This window comes from Dromiciops gliroides, chromosome 1 (assembly GCF_019393635.1).
Source record: "Dromiciops gliroides isolate mDroGli1 chromosome 1, mDroGli1.pri, whole genome shotgun sequence".
Taxonomy (NCBI): domain Eukaryota; kingdom Metazoa; phylum Chordata; class Mammalia; order Microbiotheria; family Microbiotheriidae; genus Dromiciops; species Dromiciops gliroides.
Window position 1 is genome coordinate 572,395,189 of NC_057861.1, and position 22,561 is coordinate 572,417,749.

At 39.1% G+C, this 22,561-nt stretch overlaps 3 protein-coding genes across 4 annotated transcripts in view; 1 reads left to right on the forward strand and 2 right to left on the reverse strand.

The window, feature by feature from the left end:
- GDA (guanine deaminase) overlaps positions 1-22,561 on the reverse strand; it is a 293,146-nt gene that overhangs the window by 138,474 nt on the left and 132,111 nt on the right. The gene's annotated exons all lie outside the window — the stretch shown is intronic.
- The window catches only part of C1H9orf85 (chromosome 1 C9orf85 homolog), a 311,173-nt gene that overhangs the window by 96,300 nt on the left and 192,312 nt on the right, over positions 1-22,561 (reverse strand). The window contains exon 4 of one of the 2 annotated variants that reach the window (XM_043975113.1): positions 3,302-3,419. The exons of the other annotated variant lie outside the window; for it this stretch is intronic. Coding sequence (XP_043831048.1) covers positions 3,404-3,419 — 16 coding nt within the window. The 3' untranslated portion in view covers positions 3,302-3,403. Of the gene's footprint in view, positions 1-3,301; positions 3,420-22,561 lie in introns of those variants that run through there. 2 annotated transcript variants of the gene reach the window in all.
- C1H9orf57 (chromosome 1 C9orf57 homolog) overlaps positions 1-22,561 on the forward strand; it is a 111,159-nt gene that overhangs the window by 41,991 nt on the left and 46,607 nt on the right. The gene's annotated exons all lie outside the window — the stretch shown is intronic.

The window sequence follows — 22,561 nt, forward strand, 5'->3', positions numbered from 1 at the left end:
AGGCCATTACAATATTGCAGGTATGAGGGCCCGTACCAGAGGCAGTGTCCAAGGAGAGAAGGGAATGTAGATGAGAGATGTTACAAGGATATTAATGATCAATAAGCCTAGAAAGGTAAAATGGATCCAGGTAGTAAAAAGCTTTACACGCCAAAGAAAGGAATTTATATTTGATCCTAGAGGAAACAGGTAGCCTATTCGTTGTAATATGTAATTAGGAGGATGACATGGTCAGATCCATGGTTCAGGAAAATTACATCAGTATCTGTGAAAAGGATGAAGATGGGGGCAGCTAGGTGGCGCACTGGCTAGAGCAAAGGCCCTGGATTCAGGAGGACCTGAGTTCAAATCCGGCCTCAGACACTTAACACTTACTAGCTGTGTGACCCTGGGCAAGTCACTTAACCCCAATTGCCCCACAAAAAAAAATGGATGAAGATGTGAAGCTAGGATGTCAAATAGAAGACAATTATAATAGTACAAGTAAGAACAGATAAGGACCTGAGCTAGAGTAGCAGTTGTATAAAGAGAAGGAGCCAGATGCAAAGGATAGAACATCCTTTGATCCTTGAGGTAGAAATGCTAAGATTTGGCAACTGATTAGACATGTGAGATGATTGAGAGACAAGTCAAGGATGACACTGAGGTTGAAAACTTGAATGATTCGAAGGATGATGGTACCCTTAATAGACAAAGGGAAGCTGAGAAGAGAGGAGAGTTTGGCAGGAAAGATAATGAGTTCTGTTCTGGACATACTGATTTTGATTTGCCTTTGGGACATCCTGTACAAAATATCCACTAGGCAATTGGTGATACAAGACAGATGAGGGTTGTATATACAGATTTGGGGGTAATTTGCTTAGAGATGATCACTAAACTCAGGCACTTATAAGGTCATCAAGATGAGAGAGTTTAAGAAAAGAGATCTCACAGTTAAGTCAGTAAGGCATGGATTTTGAGACAGCAAAGGAGATTGAGTGGCATGGTCAAACAGGTAGGAGGTTAACTAAAAAAGAGCAGGATTATGAAAATCTAGAAAGGAAAGACTTTCTGGGAAAAGCTCAAAGTCACATGACTAGTAATGGTGGTTTATACTAGAACCCAAATCATCTCCAAGTTTAATATACATACTGCTTCTCATAAAAATATCAATCATTGTCGTTTGCATGGCATTTTGATTGTTTTTAAGAAAAAACAACAACTTGCCCTCCATCAACAATCTATTTTACATTTTCTAAATCTTTACCCACTGTTCAAAAATGAGTGACTAATAGAAGGATATTTTAAAATTCATTAGTCTCATTAGTTCATTCATCAAGCATTCATTGAGTGCCTCCTAAAATAGCCTCCATTTTTTAAAAGAAAGGACTTTCTTTAGCTTTGCTCAGAGCAAGAGGCAACAGGACATAGTGGAGAGAGTGCTAGATTCATATCACAGGGCTTGGGTTCTAATCACAGCCACCATTAGCTGTGTGTGCCACTGGGCCATCATTTAACCTTTCTGGCTTAAGCTTCTTCACTGTTAATTATAACAGCCAGTATTTATAAAATGCTTTAGGTTTTGCAAAGTACCTTACATACATCATCTCATTTGATACTCATCACAACCCTACATGGGTAGATGTTATTATTTTCCCCACTTTACAAGATGAGAAAACTAAGGCTAGAAAAGGTTAAAGGTTAAATAATTTGTCTAGGGTCATACAGCCAGTAAGTGACTGAAGCAGGATTTGAATTCAAGTCTTCCTGATTCCAAGTCCAACACTCTACCTACTACGTACCTAACTGCCCAAACTTAAGGAGGTGGACTAAATTATCTTGAAGTCCTTTTCCAGTTCAAAAATCTATAAGTATAGAAGGACTGTCACGTAGAAAAGAATTTGGGGGGCAGTTAGATGGCACAGTGGATAAAGCACTGGCCCTGGATTCAGGAGGACCTGAGTTCAAATCCGGCCTCAGACACTTGACACTTACTAGCTGTGTGACCCTGGGCAAGTCACTTAACCCTCATTGCCCCACCAAAAAAAAAGAAAAGAAAAGAAAAGAATTTGGGTTCATCCATTTGGCCCCAGAGAGCAAAACTAAGAGCAACAAGCAGATTTCAGCTTAATATAAAAAGGAAAACAAATGTATAATTAGAGTTTTCCAAAAATATAATGTACTGCTTTGGGAAGTAGTAGATTTTATGATAGTGAAGGTTTTTATGCAGAGGCTAGGGGATCACTTGTAAGGAATTTTACAGAGGAGATTTCTGCTGAGGTATAAATTGGATTAGGTCAACTGTAATTTACATTCTGACTCCAAGATTTTATACCTCTATGAACTAAAAATCTATGGCAACACAGTGCTATGGAATAAAAACTTTCCAGTTGGCAGGTCAGAATGCTCAAAGTCTTATTAGGCAAAATGGCTGCTTTGGGGAACAGGAAAATTTTCTTTAGGAGACTGCTGCCATCATTTCAGCATCTGAGGTATCTATTTAGACATCAATGAATCAGGAAGAGAAGATAACATGTGCAATGAGACAGGATGTGTTTTAAGTACTGACTTACTGAGTGTCAAAATTGGGACAACTTGTGGTAGTAGAAGCAACAGGAAAGACTAGGACACTTAAGTACCACCTACGGGTCTCTTAGGCCTAGCTAGTTTCTACAGTTGGTTAACACCATCCTGGGCATCAAAAAGTAGAACTTTTTAGGGTTACTAAAGAAAAGTGAAGCAACTTGTGGTTACAAAGGTACAGGAGAGAAAATGGAGCAAGAATAACTTTAAAAACAGAATATCAGGGGAAGCTAGGTGGCGCAGTGGATAAAGCACCGGCCCTGGATTCAGGAGTTCCTGAGTTCAAATCCGGCCTCAGATACTTGACACTTACTAGCTGTGTGACCCTGGGCAAGTGACTTAACCCCCATTGCCCTGCAAAAAAAACAAAAACAAAAACAAAACAAACAGAATATCAATTCATTTTTCCTTTATTCCAATTGCTTATGAAGATATGGCCCTTATCCTTGTCAAGACGAATCCTTAACCTTGAAATCTTTATCCTATTCTCTACTATTTCTTCTTCCAATTATTCTTCTTTTTCCCTCACTTATATCTGCTGGCTCCTTCTTAGTCACCTTGTAGCTGACAAACCCAGGTAGGGAAGGAGGGAAGAAAAAGGATCAAGTATTTATTAGGTACCTCCTGATACAAAGTCAGGAACTATTGGAAATCCTTTACAAACATCCATTTGATATTCACAACAATTCTGTGTTGGCAATTCTGCTAACATCATTACCATTTTCCAGAGGTTAAGAGCCTTGCCCAGGGTCTTAGATCTAATAAGTTGAGCATCACATTTGGTCTCTTATCTTCTTGATTCCCAGGCCCAGGTGCTCTACCCACTCTGCTAATCAAGTGTCTAAGTATCTTCCATCCTGAAACCAAAATAAAACAAAAGACACACTGTCACTTGACTGTAGCAGTCCCTTAAGCTATCATCCTATACCTTTTTTCCTTTTTCAGCCTTCCACACACTTCTAAAACACTTATAATTTGGCTCCCAACTGAAGATCTCTTAAATACAATTGCCTTGCCCCAGTCTTAATGCTGCTTGACTTCTTTGCAGCTTTTGGCATTAATAACTACCTACCCTCTCTTTCTGGACATACTGTCTTTCCTTTGCATGAATGGTTCTCCTTGACAGCTCCTCACATTTCTTTACTAGATCATCTTCTTCTTTCCACCCCCTCAGTGTACATGCCCCTCAAAGCTATGTCTTGTGCCCTTTTTCTCTTCTTTTTCTCTACTCTTCCCTTTGGCGATCTCATCAGATTCTGTAAGTTCAATTATCATCACTATATAGGCAACTGTCATACCTGGAGCTCCATCTTTAATCAGTCTTCTGAACTCCAGTCTTCTACTACTAAGTGCCTGCTAGATTTAATGTTCCATAGCCACCTCAAACTCAGTATGTTTGATTCAAAATACAAATGCAGGGGCAGCTAGGTGGCGCAGTGGATAGACCACTGGCCCTGGAGTCAGGAGTACCCGAGTTCAAATCCGGCCTCAGACACTTAACACACACTTACTAGCTGTGTGATCCTGGGCAAGTCACTTAACCCCAATTGCCTCACTAAAAAAAAAAAAAAAATACAAATGCATCCCACCTCCAAACTCCCCTTTTTCATTGAGAGTGACTAGGTTCACAGTTTTGGAATAATCCTAGACTCCTTCCTTTCCTTAACGCCGCCCCCATCCAACTACTTACTATGTTTTTTCTCAATTCTGCTTCCACAACATATCTCACATTTGTCCTTTTTTCACTCACACAGAATCAACTCTAGGTCAGATTCTCAGTATCTCTTCTTTAGGCCATGCAATAATCTCCAAATTTGGTCTCTTTGCTTCAGTCTCTCCTCTCTCTAATGCATAACTCCACACAACTGCCAAGTTAATATTCCTAAAACATAGATCTGAAGTCACCTTACTACTTAACCATCTTCAAGAAAGACAAAAATAGTCCCAGTCCCTCCCAAGAGTTAACAGTGTTATGGAAGGAACAATATGAAAACATCTATGTCCATTACAAGATACATACAAGACATATTGGAGTTAATCTCAGAGAGAGGATACCAGCAGGAGGTGGGGAAAATGGTGGTAGTTTGAGAAAAGCTTCTTTCAGAAGGTAGGATTTTATCTGAAAGCCAGGGAAGTTATTAGGTGGAAATGAGTGGGGAGAGCTTTTCAAAACTTGGGAAGAGCCTGTGAAAAAGTATAGTTGGGAAATGGTATTTCCGTGAGAGGTAGAGTGTTGCTGCAATAGGGATAGTGAAGGATTTTGCTCTAAGACCATCATCTAATAGCTAGATTAAAGGAAGTTCAACAAAATTCTGAAATTTGTCATTAGTATCTTTCTGCCTTCCCTTTCACGTATCATATTCCATACCCTCTGATCCTTTAATGTAGAGGCTGCTAGATTTTGTGCTATCCTGACTGGGGCTCCACAGTACTTGAATTCTTTCTTTTTGGCAGCTTGCAATATTTTTTTCTTGACCTGGGAGCTCTGGAATTTGGCTATAATATTCCTGGGAGTTTTCCTTTTGAGATCTCTGGATTGAGATCTTTGAGATCAGTGGATTCTTTCAATTTCTATTTTATCTTCTGCTTCTAGAATATCAGGGCAATTTTCCCTGACAATTTCTCAGAAGATGATGTCTAAAGTCTTTCCTAGATCATAATTTTCAAATTATCTCTCCTGGATCTATTTTCCAAGGCTGACATAGGATTATCACAAAATCATTAATTTGAATTGCCATTTGTTGCCAAGGGAAGGAATTGAAATGAGTTGAAGATATAGATTATTTTCTCCTCATTTTAAAATTCTTTAAACTCAGGATCCAACTGCTACTGTAGTTGGCTCTAATATGCTCTTTTATTAATAAACCTTTTGAAAAAAGTCTTTTCTGATCCCTTTTAATGGTAGTACCTTCTTGCTAAGTTTATTTCCAATTTATTCTGTATAGATCTTGTTACATGTAGTTATTTGTGTGTTGAATGCCCCATTAGATTGTGCATTCCTTGATGGAAGGGACTGTTTTTGCCTTTCTTTGTATTTCCAGAATTTAGCACAATGCCTGGCTTAATAAATGATTATTGATTTGATGACTTGATATTAAAAGAATGGAAGAGGAAGACTTTCACAGACAATTGTCTTTAGAAGATCTTGTCTTCATAGTCAAGCGATAGCCTGATGGGCATGAAGAATATGTGATCCTATAATATTGTGTAATTTAAAATTCTAAATGTGGGTTCTAATCTGTCCCCCCAGTTTGGAGGGAAACTGATTAAAATCACTGATAAACAAATTTAGGTTTTTTAAGGGTTTCTTGAAAGATAGTAAAAGAAAGAGAAAGATTGAGAACAGAGTTCCTATAACTTGATGATCCTAAACTTCCCTAGCTTCCACTTCTGAAGTCCTCTGCCACCACCATGATCTTTCGCAGCCAAAAAGGGCTGAGCTCTCTGCACAGCTGCCGCTTCCTCCTTCCTGAGTTTAAATCCAGCCTCAGAAACTTATTAGCTTTGTGACCCTGGGCAAGTCACTTAACCCTGTTTGCCTCAGTTTCCTCACCTATAAAATGAGCTTAAGAAGGAAATGGAAAAATCACTCCTGTATCTTTGCCAAGAAAACCCCAAATGGGGTCATGAAGAGTAGGACTTGACTTAAGCACTTAATAACAATAAGGCACTAAGTAGATGTTGATTTGGCTAGTTGATTAAATTCAACCTGACTCCCACACAGGTAATAAGTAGCAGATGCTTTCACCTCTAAAGTTCTATAAATCTCAATGATGTTTTGTCTCCACCCAAGAAAACCCATTGTTTTACATATTGGTAATCAGATTTTAGAATCCGATCCTCTGGGCATTTTAAATTCAATACCCAAATTCAATAAACATTTATTAAGGACTTACTATGTGGCATGTGCTGTGCTATTACTGTGATCCTAAGTCTGTTTTCTCTGGCCCTTTTCAGTGAAAAGGGCATGCCAATCATTCAGCAAATCTACTACAAAGTTCCTCTTGTCCTTTGTGGAGGAAACTATCCTCTCCTCTACAGATGACTCACCTGATAAGATGCTTTCCAAATATTATAGTTACACAAAGCAAGAAGTCACTAAAAAGCACCTACCCCCAAATGAACTAGTTTTTAACATTCAGTTCAATGTGTCTAGGTATCTAATATATGCAAGACTGTGTTTGGTGCTGGGGATAAAAAGATTAAAAACAACAATTCTGGCTCTGGAAAAGCATATAGAGAACAGTTTGGTTATATATCTACATATCTATATATATATATAATCATATACAGTGATAAGTAAATGAAGAGTAATTTTAGGAGAGAGAAAGCCCTTGTTTTATCCTAGAGTCAGATGGAGAATCGATATAATTTCATGTGTCACATACGTATTTCAGTGATAGCATTATTGTTCAAAACTATGGAGACAGCATAAAAGCATGTCAGAAGACTTGGATTCCAATTCCACTTTTGGCATTTATTAGCTATGTAATCTTGGACAAGTCCCTGAAAGTTCCTGGGCTTATCTGTCCACATCACAACTACTCTGGGCCTCTCTTTCTTCATCTGTAATATAGAGAAGTTGCAGTAGGTCCCTTCTCATGCTAATTCTATTGTCCTGATATAAAAATAATAGGAATTGTTGTTGATAACAACTCAAAATTATATAAATTTTATAATATATTGGCAATCTATTATAACATATATACAAAATTATATAATAAACCTCCTTAAGGTTTCAAAATTGTTTTCTTCACACTTATCTTTGAGGTAAATAGTATTGTTATATTGTCCTCATTTTACAGATAAGGAAATGGAAGCTCAGAGAAGTCACTGTTAGTGACAGTCAGAAACTTTTTCTTTGACACCATATCACCTTTTGATACTAATTTTCTGTTATTTCCCTATAGACAGATAATCGTACCAGGTAGGAACCTAGCCTCACTGGAAATTCTCCCAGGAAATTACAGTTAAAGATCACTTGTAGATTCTGAAAAATAGTGACTAAAGTGTTCATACCATTTGACCCATATACCACAAAATTTTTTTTTAAATCAACAAAACAGAAAGAATGCATACATATATTGCAAAATATTCACAGGAGCACTTTTTGTGGTTACAACTGGAACTGGAAATAAAATATCTGCCTTTTGGCTGGAGAAAGGATATATAAAATATGGCACCTGAAGGTAATGCTATATTGCTGACCCATAAGAAACAATGAATATGAAAAATTTAGGGGAACATGGGAAGATTTGTGTGAACTGATGCAGAGTGACATAAGCAGAACCAAGAAAATAACATACATAAAACTAGAATAATTTAAATTAAAAGACTTTCATTTCTGAAACTGAATTCTACATGATTAAAATGGCCAATCTTGTTTATTATCCTTGCTCCCAAAAGAAATAAGGAAAACACATCATGCCTTCATAGGAAAAGGAGGAACAATGGGTGTGGGATATTGCAAATTCATTTCCAGTGTTATTTTGTTCTGCTTAGCTGGTTTTTTTTTCTTTGTTACTAGGGAAGTCTCCCTGCAGGAGTAGGAAGGAAGGAGAATGGTATATCTGGAAATAACTGGTAACACTAAAGAGATAACTGACATGAAAGGTAATAAGGGAGTGAGTGCTTTTCTTTAGAGAAGAGTTATTAGAACTCAATCAACTTGGTCAAAGATGACACTTTGGCTTCTCATTGTAGAGACAGAATTGAAGTCATGCTGTGCTATAATCACATCTGGATGCCATGGAAACAACCTGAAGTTGCTTCTGGTCCCATGCCCGCTCTCTATGGCAACCTTAGGCAATGCAACAACTTACAGAGAAACATGTCTGTTTAAAATTTCCAAAATAAGGGAACTTGTTGGACATAGGCTGCAGTCTAAACTGTTTCTGAGTGATATGATTACAAGTGACGTCTAGTCAGTACAGAGCTATATAGAACATATGCAGCTTTTAGTTTATGCTTCATCTGCATTAGAATAGTATCTAAAGAAGCATAGCTTAATTTCATAGAATTTGAGAGTTGAAAAGTACCTCATAGATCATCTAATCAAACCATACCTGAACTGGGATCCTTCTAACAAAATCCACAAATGATCACCTGGTCTTCACATGAAAACCTTCAAGTTTTCAGGGAAGGGAGGGGGGTAGAGGTCACTATCTTCCCAGGCAGCCCATGCCACTTTAAGATAGCTAATTTTTAGAAATACAGTTTTTCCTTATTATCAAGGCAAATATATGCCTATCTGCAACTTTCCCTTTTTGCATACATTGCTTCCTATAACATTAAATGCTCCTTCCATAATATCTCCTTCTCCATTCATTTTCAGTTTAAAGGCCTTTTGATCATATTTTCAAGTCACCAGGTAAATTATTCAAGAACTCATCATTCCTGTCTTTTTTGCTTTGGTTTAGAAAGGATTAGAAAAAAAATGTATCATAGGATTTAGGGCTGAAAGCTATCTTACTAATCATAAATGAATGAATCATTCCAACCCAGCCTTTGTCAAAGGTCACATAGATTGTAATTAGATGAGGCAGGCTTTAAACCCAGGCCCTCTGGTTTCAGATCTAATGTTTTACTTTCAAGTAGCATATTCTAAATTAGCTAAACAATTCTTAAAATGACCTTTCTTTTCTGAAGCCCCTGTAATTATCAGCAGTGGTGATGCATGCATCACCAATGCACCTGAGGTCTTCAGTTTCTTTCTCAGGACTTGATAAACTCTAGTAATTTGGGGTCCTTCTGTCGGTATCTTCTATCCATATATGAATCACAAGAAGTGGCTTGTGATCATCAGCTTTGACAAGTCTCTGGAAGTTCTTCCATATCCTATACATATGACCCAGAAAGAATAACTTCCTGTTGCTCATAATAGCTCAATGAACTGACAGTACCCATCAGCAGGAATTGCAAACTATAAGTACTCATCTCTCCTTAATTCCAGTTTCTGACAAAGAAGTTGCTCTTCTCCTTGACAAGATTAACTCTTCTATATCTTTTTTTTTTTTTTTGCAGGGCAATGAGGGTTAAGTGACTTGCCCAGGGTCACACAGCTAGTAAGTGTCAAGTGTCCGAGGCCAGATTTGAACTCAGATACTCCTGAATCCAGGGCCGGTGCTTTATCCACTGTGCCACCTAGCTGCCCCTCTTCTATATCTTCTTGATCTCATCTGTTCCATCTCTTCTGACAGATTGTCCAAAATCATCCCCTTTCATCTAATCTTTAATCTCTCCCTGTCTTCTCTGAATGCCTAGATCTCCTTAATTGTTTCTTGACCCTACTATCTCCTCAAATTATAGCCCTATCTCTCCTTTTTTGACACAACCAAATACATCCCCACTGCCTCCCAAAAAGCTGTTTACTTTTTTGCCTTCACTTTTCTTCTTTCTCACTTCTCTTCTGATAACCCACTCCTGTCCTGAACTTCTCCATCATTATTGAAGCTACAACCATCCTCTCATATCGTCCTTGACTCTTTACTCTCACTACCCCACATATCCAGTCAATTGTCTAATCTTGTCATTTCTATCTCATTTACTTGTGTGGACATAGTATCTATCCTCTCCACTTAATAGGACTCCAAGTCCTTATCATGTCTTGCCTGGATTATTGCAATAGCCCCTTAACTGGTCTCCCTACCTCAAGTTTCTCTCATCTATAATCAATCCCCCATTAAGTTGAAGTAATTTTCCAAAAGTGTCAGTTTACCCATATAACCCCCCCTTACTCTATAAATTTCAATGGCTTCTCATGACCTCTAGGATCAAATATAAATTCCTCTTTTTAACATGTAAAGATCTTCACAACCTGGCCTCTTCCCATTTGTTTAGGTTTCTCATATATTATTCCCCTCCATGCAATCTAGAGTTCAGCCACACCAACCTACTTGCTGTTCCTCACACAGAGAACTCCATCTCCCAACTCTATGACTTTCCATTGGCTTTCCCCCATGCCTAGAATGCTTTCCCTCAGCATTTATGCCTTTTAGAATCTGTAGTGCCTTCCCCTCTAAGGTTCTCCTATATCTATTCTGAAAGTGTTCTTTTGGGGGGGTATTCACAAAAAAGAAAAGAGTTTTTTGGTAGATTATTATTATTATTTTTAATAAACATTTTTATTTAAAGTTGTGAATTCCAAATTCTATTCCTTCTTCCTTCCCTTCTCTCCCCCCTCCCTGAGGCAATAAGTAATCAGATATAGGTTATACATGTGCAATTATGTAAAACATTACCATATTAGTCATTCTGTGTAAGAAAACTCAACAGAAAAAAATGAAAGAAAGTGAAAAATAGCATGCTTCAGTCTGTGTTCAATCAATATCAGTTCTTTCTTTGGAAGTAGATAGTGTGTTTCATTATTAGTCCTTTGGGATTGTCTTGAATCATTGTATTTCTAAGAATAGTTCAATCATTCACAGTTCTTCATCAAACAAAATTGCTGTGCATACACAATGTTCTCCTAGTTCTGCTCACTTCACTATACATCAGTTCATATAAATCTTTTCAGGCCTTTCTGAAATCATCCTGTTTGGGGCAGCACAGTGGATAAAGCACCAGCCTTGGATTCAGGAGGACCTGAGTTCAAATCCAGCCTCAGACACTTGACACGTACTAGCTGTGTGACCCTGGGCAAGTCACTTAACTCTCACTGTCCCACAAAAACAAACAAAATCATCCTTGCCTATTAATGGGCACCTCTTTGATTTCTAATTCTTAGCCACCACAAAAAGAGCGGCTAGAAATATTTTTTATATATAGGTCTTTTCCTTTATCTGAACTGACTTTGTACATGTTGTATGTATTTCTGTACATGGTGCCCCCCCATTAGAATGTAAACACTTTGAAAGTAGAAATTTTTACTTGTTCTTTGCATTCCAGGTGTTTAGCACTGTGTCTGTGCACAGTAGTTGCTTAAAACATGCTTGCTGATGGATTGATTCCACAGCACATCTCATATCAATCTCTTTCTTTTTATTCCCGTGGATATCTCCCTGGTCCAAGCTCATGTCACCTTTCCTCTAAAGTAATGCAATAACCTTCTAAATGGTCTCCATAACCAGGTTTTCCCCTTCTCTAATACATCCTCTAAATAGCTGTCAAATGGATATTCACAAAAGGTCTAGGTAGTATAGTAGATAGAGTACTGGCCCTGGAATCAGGAGGACCTGAGTTCAAATGTGACCTCAGACACTTAATATCTGTACGACTCTGGACAAGTCATTTAATCCCCATTGCCTCCAAATTTTTTTCAAAAAAGATCATGGTTATGTTATCCCTTTGTACTCAAAGAGTCCCAGTGTCTTCCCCTTGTCTCTGGGATAAAATAAAAAGTCCTTTGCTTGACACTTAAAGCCTTTTACAATCTGGCTCCAGTCTAGCTTTCCAGGTTTATAACTTGTACATTACTCCCCTTGACATCTGCTTTTTCTCCATAATTTTCTTCTTCTTCTTCTTGTAAAATAAAAAGAGATTTATTAGAAAAGGAATATATGGCCGGGAAACAGACTGCCTTGGTGACTGTCTCACTGGAGTAAAAGAAGACTGGGTTTTTGTATCTTTACAAGACAAAGAAAAGGGAGGGAATTTTAAGCAAGAAGAAATGCAAAAAACTGGGGCCAGATAACTAAGGGGGGGCTGTGTCATTGATGAGGAGGTATCAGTAGAATATGCAGCATCCATCCATATATTGTATATCATCTTGCAGACCTTAGCATTGTTCACCATTTTACTGGAGTCATGTCCTGCCACACCTCCTATCTGAGGTGGGAAAGAGAGAGCTGTTTTTTCCCTTAGCCTTGAGAGTTTGTATCTTTAGGTTTCTTGGGGTCTCACTGCATACCCATAACATTCCCCTCTCCTTATTTCTGTGGAGAAAGTGTGAAGGTCCATCTTCTGTAGCTTCTTCAAAGTGTAGAGATGTCCCTGCCCTTGTCATATTCTTGGTTTCAACTAAACAGGCTCTTCTTTGAAAACAATATCCTATATTCTATCTCCATGCTTTGACTTGAAATACGTGAGTGCATCCCTATGACTTGAATGACCTCCCTCATCACTTCCATTTCTTAAAAGCTTTCTTCTAACATGGAAAAAATGCTTGCAATTTCAGTACAATTAAGTAGAATCAGTAGAAAACTTTGTTTTGTTCATTATTGCAAGCCAGGCATGGAGAAGCATCAGTTAGCCCATAGAAAATAGAAGTCTCTATAGGGCAAACAAGCATCTCAATCAAAGTAATTTCCCACAGAAACATATAATGGCCTAAAAGTATATAGTTGGGCAGAGATCACAAATGGTCTGCCAATGGCCCCAGGGAAAGTATGTTGTGTTCTAGGAAAGGGGAGAAAAACTTCCTGATATACCAGTCTTCTGTTGGCCTCAGGGTTCAAGACAGAGAAGACTCTGTTTGTCTTTTGGTTTGCTTTGACCGAGAATTATAGTAGAGGACAAAAACATAGGAATTAGATAAGACTGCATATTCAGACTGAAATGGAGGCTTACTTCCCTATTTCTGCCACCATAGCTTCACTCAATTGTATCTGTGACTAATGGCTCTGCATATATACATGTAGCACTTAGGTCCCTTTAGACAGAAGTTAGGGTGAGCAACTACAAGTATTTGGATAAAGTTTTGGAGGGTGGAGTTGAAAGGAAGGGAGTAATCTAAGGTAAGGTGCCTGGGTCAAGTCATCCAGGAAACAGGCTAGAGCCTTTGAGTGCTACATGAAATGGGGTAGAGGATCCAGATGGAGTATGGACAGGCTTGATGTAGGAGGCAAAAAGGGGTTAATAGAAAAAACCTAAGACCCAAGCTCTAATACAGATATTAGCTCTAAAAGGGTCAGATCCCAGTTAATGAATAACTTATGTTAGGTTCTCATACCCATAGTGATCCACATCCATAACGGACCAGAATGGGTCAGGTCAAAATAATAATAAAGGAAAAAGACAACCTATAGAAATTCTAATGAAAAATGATTGTATTTTGAAACTAGCCATGGGAATCAGAAAGAGACATGAGCAGAAAAGGCCAAATTTGTCCCCAGATTCACCTTATGACATGTAAACCCCCAAAACACACCTCCACTGAAAAAGGTACCTGCCTAGGGGTTTGGCTTAGGACCCCCAGGAACTCCAAATTAGGATAAGCCCTCCCTTGTAACATCCTTAGGTGGAGAATATTATAATGACAAGGACAGGCCCTCCCCAGTACCTCCCCAAGGTGGAGATTATTATAATGAGACTGATAATCAATTTATCCATACTATAAATATTGTCTTTCCTTGAGTGATACCTTTTCAATATTTTGGTTCTCTCCCTGTGATCACTCACTTGGGAAACTGAGTCACTGAGTCTTATAATTCTTTTGGGATGACTCACAATCGATTTGACCCCAAATTCCATCCCACATCAGGCTGACATGTCATCTATCCTAGGGTTCTTTTTCTTTGTTCACACTAGGGCAGGGCAATACAAGATAAGAGCAGGAGTTTCTGGTTTCAGGGACAGGTAACTTCCTTTGCAGTGTGAGGTATGGGTCCATGTCTGGTGCTTTCATAATGAGCAGCATTGTCGGGAAACAAGGGGAACCTGGGATGGCTTTCTCCAGAAGGGTCAAAGGGTAGCTTTCTCACCCAGGGGGAACAGTCTTCTGATAAGAAGAAATGGTAGGTGGTCATGGAAGAACATCCTATAATTGACTAATAGACAATATATTTCGTTAGCACTTCTCCATAGTAAGCCTAGTCTCATCTGTTAATTGGAGAGCTTTTGAATCCTATATGAAAATTATTTCAGTCCTCTACATCAATCCTTTATATTGCCACCACAATTCAAAGCTCGGTTCTAGTGCAATGTCCCGTGGAAACCCTATCCTGTTCCCCCAGTTGACAGTGCCTTCCCCACCAAATAACAACAATAACAATAACAATTATGGTGATAGTTGTATGTCTTTTGTATTTACTTTTCTGTATATATGTTGTTTCACCCCAATAGGAAATATGCTCTGTGAGGGAAGGAACTGTTCCAGTTTGGGATTTATATCCCTGGTTCCTGGTATGGTTGCTGGCACTCATCACTTAAAAAATGCTTGTTGACACTCAATTGGGTGGAGAAATCTATCTAGCCCTTCAGGAAACTAGGAGGGGAAGGGGATAAAGAGGGAAGGGCGAAAGAAGGGAGGGCAGATTTGGGGAGGGGACAGTCAAGAAAACCCCTTTTGAAGAGGGATAGGGTGAAAGCAGATAGATAATAGAATAAATATCAAGGGGAAGGGAATAGGATGAAGGGAAACCGTTAACAATAGTAATTGTGAAAAAGAGAAAAGGGGGAAAATTGTACAAAAATGTTTATAGCAATGCTTTGTGGTGGCTAAGAGTTGGAAATCAAAGGAATGTCCATCGATTGGAAAATTATTGAAGAAGCTGTGGTATATGATTGTAATGGAGTGTTATAGTGCTGTGAGAAGTTATGGGCAGGGTGATTTCAGAGAAACCTGAAGGGACGCATATGAACTGATGTATAGTGAAATGAGCAGAACTGGGAGGACACTGTGCATAGTGACAGCATTACTGTTTGATGAAAAACTGTGAATGACTTAACTGTTCTCAGCAATGCAATGATGCAAGACAATCCCAAGGGACTAATGATGAAGCATGCTATCCACTCCCAGAGAAAGAACTGATATTGATTGAACACAGACTAAAAAAAATAGCACTTGTAGATTGTACATATATAACCTATGTCAGATTGGTTGCTGTCTTGTGGAGGGGGGAGGAAAGGGAGGGAAGGAGAAAAATTTGGAACTCTAAATCTCATGAAAATGAATGTTGAAAACTACCTGTACATGTAACAGGAAAAAATAAAATAAATGGAATTTTAAAAAAAGAAGAAATGATGAGCAGGATGCTCTCAGAAAAACCTGGAAAGACTTAGATGAGCTAATGCAAAATAAGAGGTACTGTATACAAAGTAAAAGCAATATCACAAGATAAAAAAATAATAAAATAAAATAAATGTTTAAAAATGCCTGTTGAATAAATGATTTGGGTTAAAAATCCTGGCTCTGCTATTTATTAGCTCTCTGATGCTGGGCAAGTTATTTCCTTATCTGTAAAAGGAAGGGATAGGACTAGGTGACCTCTAAGGTTTCTTGCATCTCTAAATATTAGGATCTATTATAAGGCATTCTTATAGTCTATTTCTTTCTCATTATCTTCCAGTCTAGTTAGTTAGCTTAGTTGTTTAGAACTTGGCACCAATGAGGTCAAAGCCATGGTCTTTCTAAGATAATAAAAATAATGAGAAGGAAGAACAGGAAGAGGGGATTAAAGGAAGAGGCAGAAGAGGAGGAGAAGGAAAAGAAGAAAATACTATTATGGTGCTTACTATGTGCCAGCCTGTGCTAAGTGCTTTACAAATATTCTCTCATTCTATCCTCTCAAGAACCCTGGGAGGTAGGTGCTCTTATTATCCTCATTTTTTTCAGATAAGGATACTGAGGTAAACAGAGGTTGTGACTTGTCTGAAGTCACAGAGCTAGTAAGTGTCTGAGGCTGGATTTGAAGGTAGGTCTTCCTGACTCTAGGCCCAGTGACTGTGCCCCCTGGATACCCCAAAAGACAGTATTGTGCAGAGAAAACAATGCTGTTCCACCCTTACTTCCAGCAAATATACCCCAGTGGGCACACACACACACACACACACACACACACACACACAAAAACAGGCTTAGAGAAATATTGTGTGCCCTGGGGGCACTATGGTTCAGAGCTACTGTTATAATTCCTTCTGAGTTCCTGTAGTTATTACACATTCTCCAGGTGCTAAGGATGGAATGAGGCTTTGGGGGCATATTTACTCCAATAAAGGATTGTCCTGTTGTAGATATTCTTGCCTATTACTTTTACTCAATACTACATCCTTCTGTTGAAGGTGTTTAAAGCTTAACAACGATCACTATCTTTGGTCAAATCCTACCTGGGGTCTCATCTATTCTCTCATCTGTAAAATGAGGGGGGTGGCTAGATGGCTTTTGAGGTTCTTCAAGTTCTTGAGACGATACGTCCCCTCTTAAGTCATGATCCCTCAATTACTAAGCAGGAAGACTTAAGGGAAGACTCATCTCCTCTTGTCTGTTATTCATAGGGTCACAGCGTCAGCTATGAACTTCTTCAGACCCTGTTCTCACCTTAATTAATGCTCTGGGACATAGTGAGCTTTGAGGTAGCCTGTTTCCTATGGTCCATATGAGAAAAGGCTTTTCTCAGCAAACAAAATAAAGGTCTAGCATAAAAGCACAACATGTTCTTGACAGCTCATAACTGCCTAAACTTTTGCCACAAAAAGAGCTCTCTCTAGCCCTGATTCACCTAAAACCTTAAATGAACTTGGGCCTGTGAGATTTAAAATTGGATATTAGATCATAAATATCCCCTCTTTAACCTTTCCCTTAATTTATCTACCAGACTAGTAAATGGAAGAAACTTCTGGTTTTCTAGTTAGAGCTTTTATTGTATGGTAGTTACCAGGTGATGTTGATTAGAGGGATAGGAAAGTAGAAATACAAAACAAATCGTCTTAAGTCTAAGCTTAGTCTATATTCTGTATAAGACTCACCAAAAGCCCAAGGCCACCTTTGGGGAGAGAGAGAGAGACCGAGTCAAGCGCGTGCTGCTAACCATGAGCCAGGCCGAGTCGAACTCCAGTCAGCGTCTGTCTGTGCAGCACAGTCAGGAGACCAGCAGAGCAGGAAAAAGTCACCACTTCCGTTTTCTCCTTGCCTTTTAAGCTCGCACACCGGAAGTCGAGTGCTCAGCAGGCAGTCTGGCGTGTGTAGCAGGCGGACCGGCGTGCTGTAGCTCATGCCGTTGGTCTCCTCCCTGAAAGGGTGGTCCTTAAAAAAACTGGCGTCTCTCCATTATCGCTAACCAACTGTTAAAACTTTTTACCACAGGCCATTACTTAAAACTTCCTTCAAATGGCATAGTTAACGAATGAGATCTCAGATTAGACCCTGGGTATCTATTGCTATTGAGGGGATGGATAAACAGGTAGCTATTTCAGGAATGAAGTAATTTACAACTTGTCAAAATTTAGAAGGGGAATTGAACCCATGACTCCATTTCCCCAGATAATAAACATTTTTATTTAAAGTTTTGTATTCCAAATTTTATTTCTCCTTTCCTCTCTTCCTTCTTCCCTCCTTGAGGTGGTAAGCAATCTGATATAGTTATATACATGTACAATTATGTAAAATATTACCATATTAGTCATTTTGTGTAAAAAACTTCAATAAAAGAAAAAATCAAAGAAAGTGAAAAATAGCATGCTTCAGTCTGTGTTCAGTCAATATCAGTTCTTTCTTTGGAGTACGCTTAGTCATTAGTCCTTTGGGTCATTGTATTGCTGAGAATAGTTGAGTTATTCACAGTTCTCCATTAAACAATATTGCTATCACTGTGTACAATGTTCTCCTGGTTCTGCTCACTTCACCATATATAAGTTCATATGAGTGTTTCTGAAATCCTCCTGCTTTTCATTTCTTTATAGCATGATAATATTGGTATGGGAGCTCTTTCATGAAGAAACTCCACTACTGATATTTCTAAGCACCTCCTCTGAAATTTATGATCTTAAAAAGTTGCCTAGGAGATTAAGTGACTTGTCCAGTCATACAGCCAGTGTGTGTTCTGGGACCCATGGTTTAAGTAGAACATTGATAAGGGGAAAGTATTTAGAGCAGAGGTTCTTAACCTGGATCCATGGAGAGATTTCAAGGGGTCTATTGAATGGGAAAAATTATGTCTTTATTTTTCACTCATTGCTAAATAATTGAATTTCTTTCAATTACAAAGTGTAGGCAACAAATATTATTTTGAGCATGGGTCTGTAGGTTTCACCAAACTGCCAAAGGAGTCCATGACAGACAAAAATGGATAAGAATCTCTGGTCTGGAGGAAAGCAGGATGGTAAAGGGCCTGGATTCAAATGTCTATTGATCGAAGGACTGAAGGAACTGGGCATGTTGAGCCTTGAGAAGACTCAATAGGAACATGATTGATACCTCTCTTCAAGTGTGTGAAGGGCTGTCGTATGGAAGAGCATTAGACTTTTTCTGTTTGGTTCCAGAGGGTAGAATCAGGAGCAATATAACAATGATGATTGGAGGAAGCAAGATGGTGCAGTGGATAAAGCACCGGCCCTGGATTCAGGAGGACCTGAGTTCAAATGTGGCCTCAGATGCTTGACACTTACTAGCTGTGTGACCCTGGGCAAGTCACTTAACCCTCATTGCCCCACTATGTGTGTGTGTGTATGTATATATATATGTAAACAATGATGATAATGATAGCTAGTATTTTTATAGCACTCTAAGGTTTCCATAGTGCTCTATGTATGTTACCTCATTTGGTCCTCACAATAACCCTGGGAAGTTACAGATGAGTAAACTGAGGTGTAGAGCAGTTAATTGACTTACCCAGAGTCACACAGCTAGTAAGTGTCTGAGGCAAGATTCAAATTCAGGTCTTCTTGATTTCTAGTGTGGTAAAATTATTTGGGGTAAAGATTAATATTCCCATTTTTAGCTTTTAGCTAACTCATTTGGGAGGGGACACACCTGGTCCACCCCGAGATTATGAAGGCAGCTTTTTGAAGGACCTCCCCTTTTGGGGGAGGGGACATTGAACATTCCCAGAAGGGAGGCAGGCTACTTCCAGTATTCCCAGCTGGCTTCCTTTTTTTCAGCTGGGGCCCTTGAGTTGGCAGGGCGGGACTGACTGGTCAGGTGTGGGTGAGTTAATGACAGAAAACCCTAAATTCCTTTGAACTAGCTTAATTGGAAATCAGTCTGGGGTTGCATAGGTTAAGTTTAGAGTTAATAATATTCATCTGTTTTTCCATTTTCCTATTTCCTTATCTTTGATTTTTTATTAGTTTCACCTTTGTTGTTTAATTAATTCCTAAGTAATAAAATCTGATCCTTTTGTGAACTAAAGCTTAGAGGCTCCTTTCTTATTGGCCTGGGAGAAATATCTAAAAAAGAGCTGTTCAGAGGGGAGGGTTAAACCTTAAAGGCCCCTCATATTTCTGGGACCCCAATATTAAGGCATCACCCAAATAATACTCCGCATATCAAATTTTGGCCCTCACACTAGTCAACTTTCTTGCATTAAGCCTAAATTGGCCTCAATGCAATGTCCCACCATTACCTCTAGTTCTGATCTCTGGAACCAAAAAGAACATACCTAAGTGCTCTTCCACATATAATGTGGAAACCCTTCAAAACGATCAAGTCCCTCCTGAGCTGTCTTCTTCCATGGACTTATGGTCTATGGTATCCTACCTATCCTTTCTCTAAACCCTTTGAAGTCTTTCAATTGCTTTCTCCAAATCTCAGTGCTTGTCTGACTCTCTCCAACTTTATTCTTTTCTTCTATGATCATCTCTGAATCCCCCCCAAAGTTTCCATCATTTCCACTCTAAATACCACTTCCTCCTAAAAGTGAGAAATAGATTTGCTTTAGAATCTGTGTTGATTCCTCCACCTTTTGAAAGATGAAATGATCAGTAAGACAAGTTGAGAAGTGATTCTTAGCTAGGCTGCTTTTGGCAGAGATCTCTAGCAGATGTCTAAATAATTGAAGCCTATCAGCATTGCATCATGTCTCTGTGTCAGGCATGTGATCTATTTCCCAGGTCCACATCTTTCCCTTTTCCATCCAAGTACTTTGTAGTATGATCTGATGATAAAAATAGATTCTTTTTCTCCATCTAATGATCTTCCCTCACATGCCATCCACTATGTTCCCACCTCTGGTTCCTAGGTTTCTTCATATGAATAAAACTGTTAAATACGTAGTTATCCCTTCCACATTGTGAGGGTGAGGGGTGCAGCATCCCCTTGATCTGGAAAATCATGTAACATTTTTTGGCTCTCCATACCAGAGAAGAAGTCTGATTTTGGGGGGGGTAAAATTTGGGTCAAAAATTGGGTTAAATAGGCTCTGTGTCATCTTCTGGCATTTGCATGTCATCTGCCACATCCGCAAAACTCCCCCCAAATTTCCATTTAATTTCTTATGCCAACCATGATGGGGAAGAGTCATGATGTGGAAGGGATAACTGTAATGCCGTTTCAACCTTCCTTCCTTTTTAAATAAGTTAACATCATTCAGAGCCATATTCCTGGCATGAGTTTTATTCTACTAAATCTCAGAGAGCTCTCAAGTCACATTTGCCTCCTTTCCTCAGAACCTTCTCTTGTTTGTTGCCTAAACTGTATGCATTTGTCTATAGACATTTGAGACCATGGGTTTTATGACTGACTTAGCTTTTGTCTCCTGTGAAATTCAGGTTGTTTCAACAACTACTGTTCCTTAATAACAGATACTCTTTACGGTATGTAGTTTACTTTCCTCTCTCCTTCACACTTTTTTATTTTTAAGCCCATTTGGTTGGATTTGCAGCTGCACCCTGTCTCTGGCAAGTTTTTTTCATCTTTATGTTTTAATCTTAGATCCAAAATCTTGAATCCTGTTCTCAGACATTACCTTTTTATTCAGTTATTAGGTTCTCAGATCAATTCTTCTCTTCTGTACCCCTTGTCTTTGATAGGAAACAATAAGATAAAATCAGTTTCTCACTCAAGCTTTCTTCATCTTTGGTGATGCTTCTAAGGCTCCTTCTGGAAATATCATTTGTGCATATATGAATCCTTAGAAGGGGGTAGTAGTCATTCATATAAATTTAGGAGGGATGGTCTATGTTATATCTCGAATACATGCCCCAGGAAAGGAAAACAACTTTGGTCCTTGTCAACCTGGTGAAGCCCCCCCCCCTCCCCCCCAAGTGCATAGGAGTCCAAGCTAGGTTGAAAGCAGAAAAGTTTTATTAGGAGGAAAATCAGACTCTAGTGCTGAGATCCCCCTGTTCAAGGTACAAAGGAGCCCATAGTCCAGGAGAGGCAGTAGAGATTTATGCTTGAAAACCACAAAGGGGAGGTTTAGGGAGGACTTGGGAAAAAGAATGGACAATCTTTTCCAGGAACAGGTGGATATAGAAACAGGATGTTTTGCAGAAACCATTGACCACATGGCTGGTTTGGGCCAGTTGGCAGGGGAGGGGGGGCGGGGAGCACAGCTCAGTAAGCTCAGCAAGGAAATACCAGCAAAGGCATCTGGGAATGAGCGAGACTTTGACTCACTGAAGGCTCCTGATTGGCTCCTTTCAGCAAACAGGCTGATTCTGTGTACACTGCATCTGCCTGGTAAGGTAACTCATAGAAAACAGATATATTAATTTCAGGGGCACTTCCACAGTCGTTTTGAATTTCAATAGCCTGTGTTCTTCCACTCAGCTGTCAAACTGATCTTAAATAAATCTGACCAAGTAACCTCCCTACTCAATCAGCTCCTGTGGCTCCTTATAACTTCCAGCATCACATATAAAACCCACTGTTTCTCTTTCAAGTCCTCTTCCAACCTTTCTAGGCTTTTGACACTTTATTCCCCCTCCCCTCCACATACTCTGCAATTGAGTGACATTGACCTCCTTGCTGTTCCTCACATAAGACACTCCTCCTGATTTTGTACATTTTCACTGGCTGTCCCCCATGCCTGGAATTCTTTCCTTCCTCATTTTTGCTTCCTGATTTCCCTGGCTTCTCTGGTTTCCTTGAAGTCCCAGCTAAAATCTCACCTTCTAAAATATAAGGGGCTAAAATTCTAGCTATACTGTCTAAAATATCTACTGAGTGGTTGCCAATAAATCATAAGCTTTAGCAAGAGTTAGACTTTTAAGCATTTATTAAGGAGAATAAGAATTTGGTGAAGAGAAAGAGAAAGGCCTAGATTCATCTATCTATTAAAAGGAGAGAGTATTCCTAGCTCTGCGCTCCGCTCTCCGCCAGAGTCCACACGAAAGAGAGCGAGTCAGAGTGCCAGCCTCCCCCTTCTTCCTTCCACAAGCCAACGTCACTTCCTGACGCCCAAGA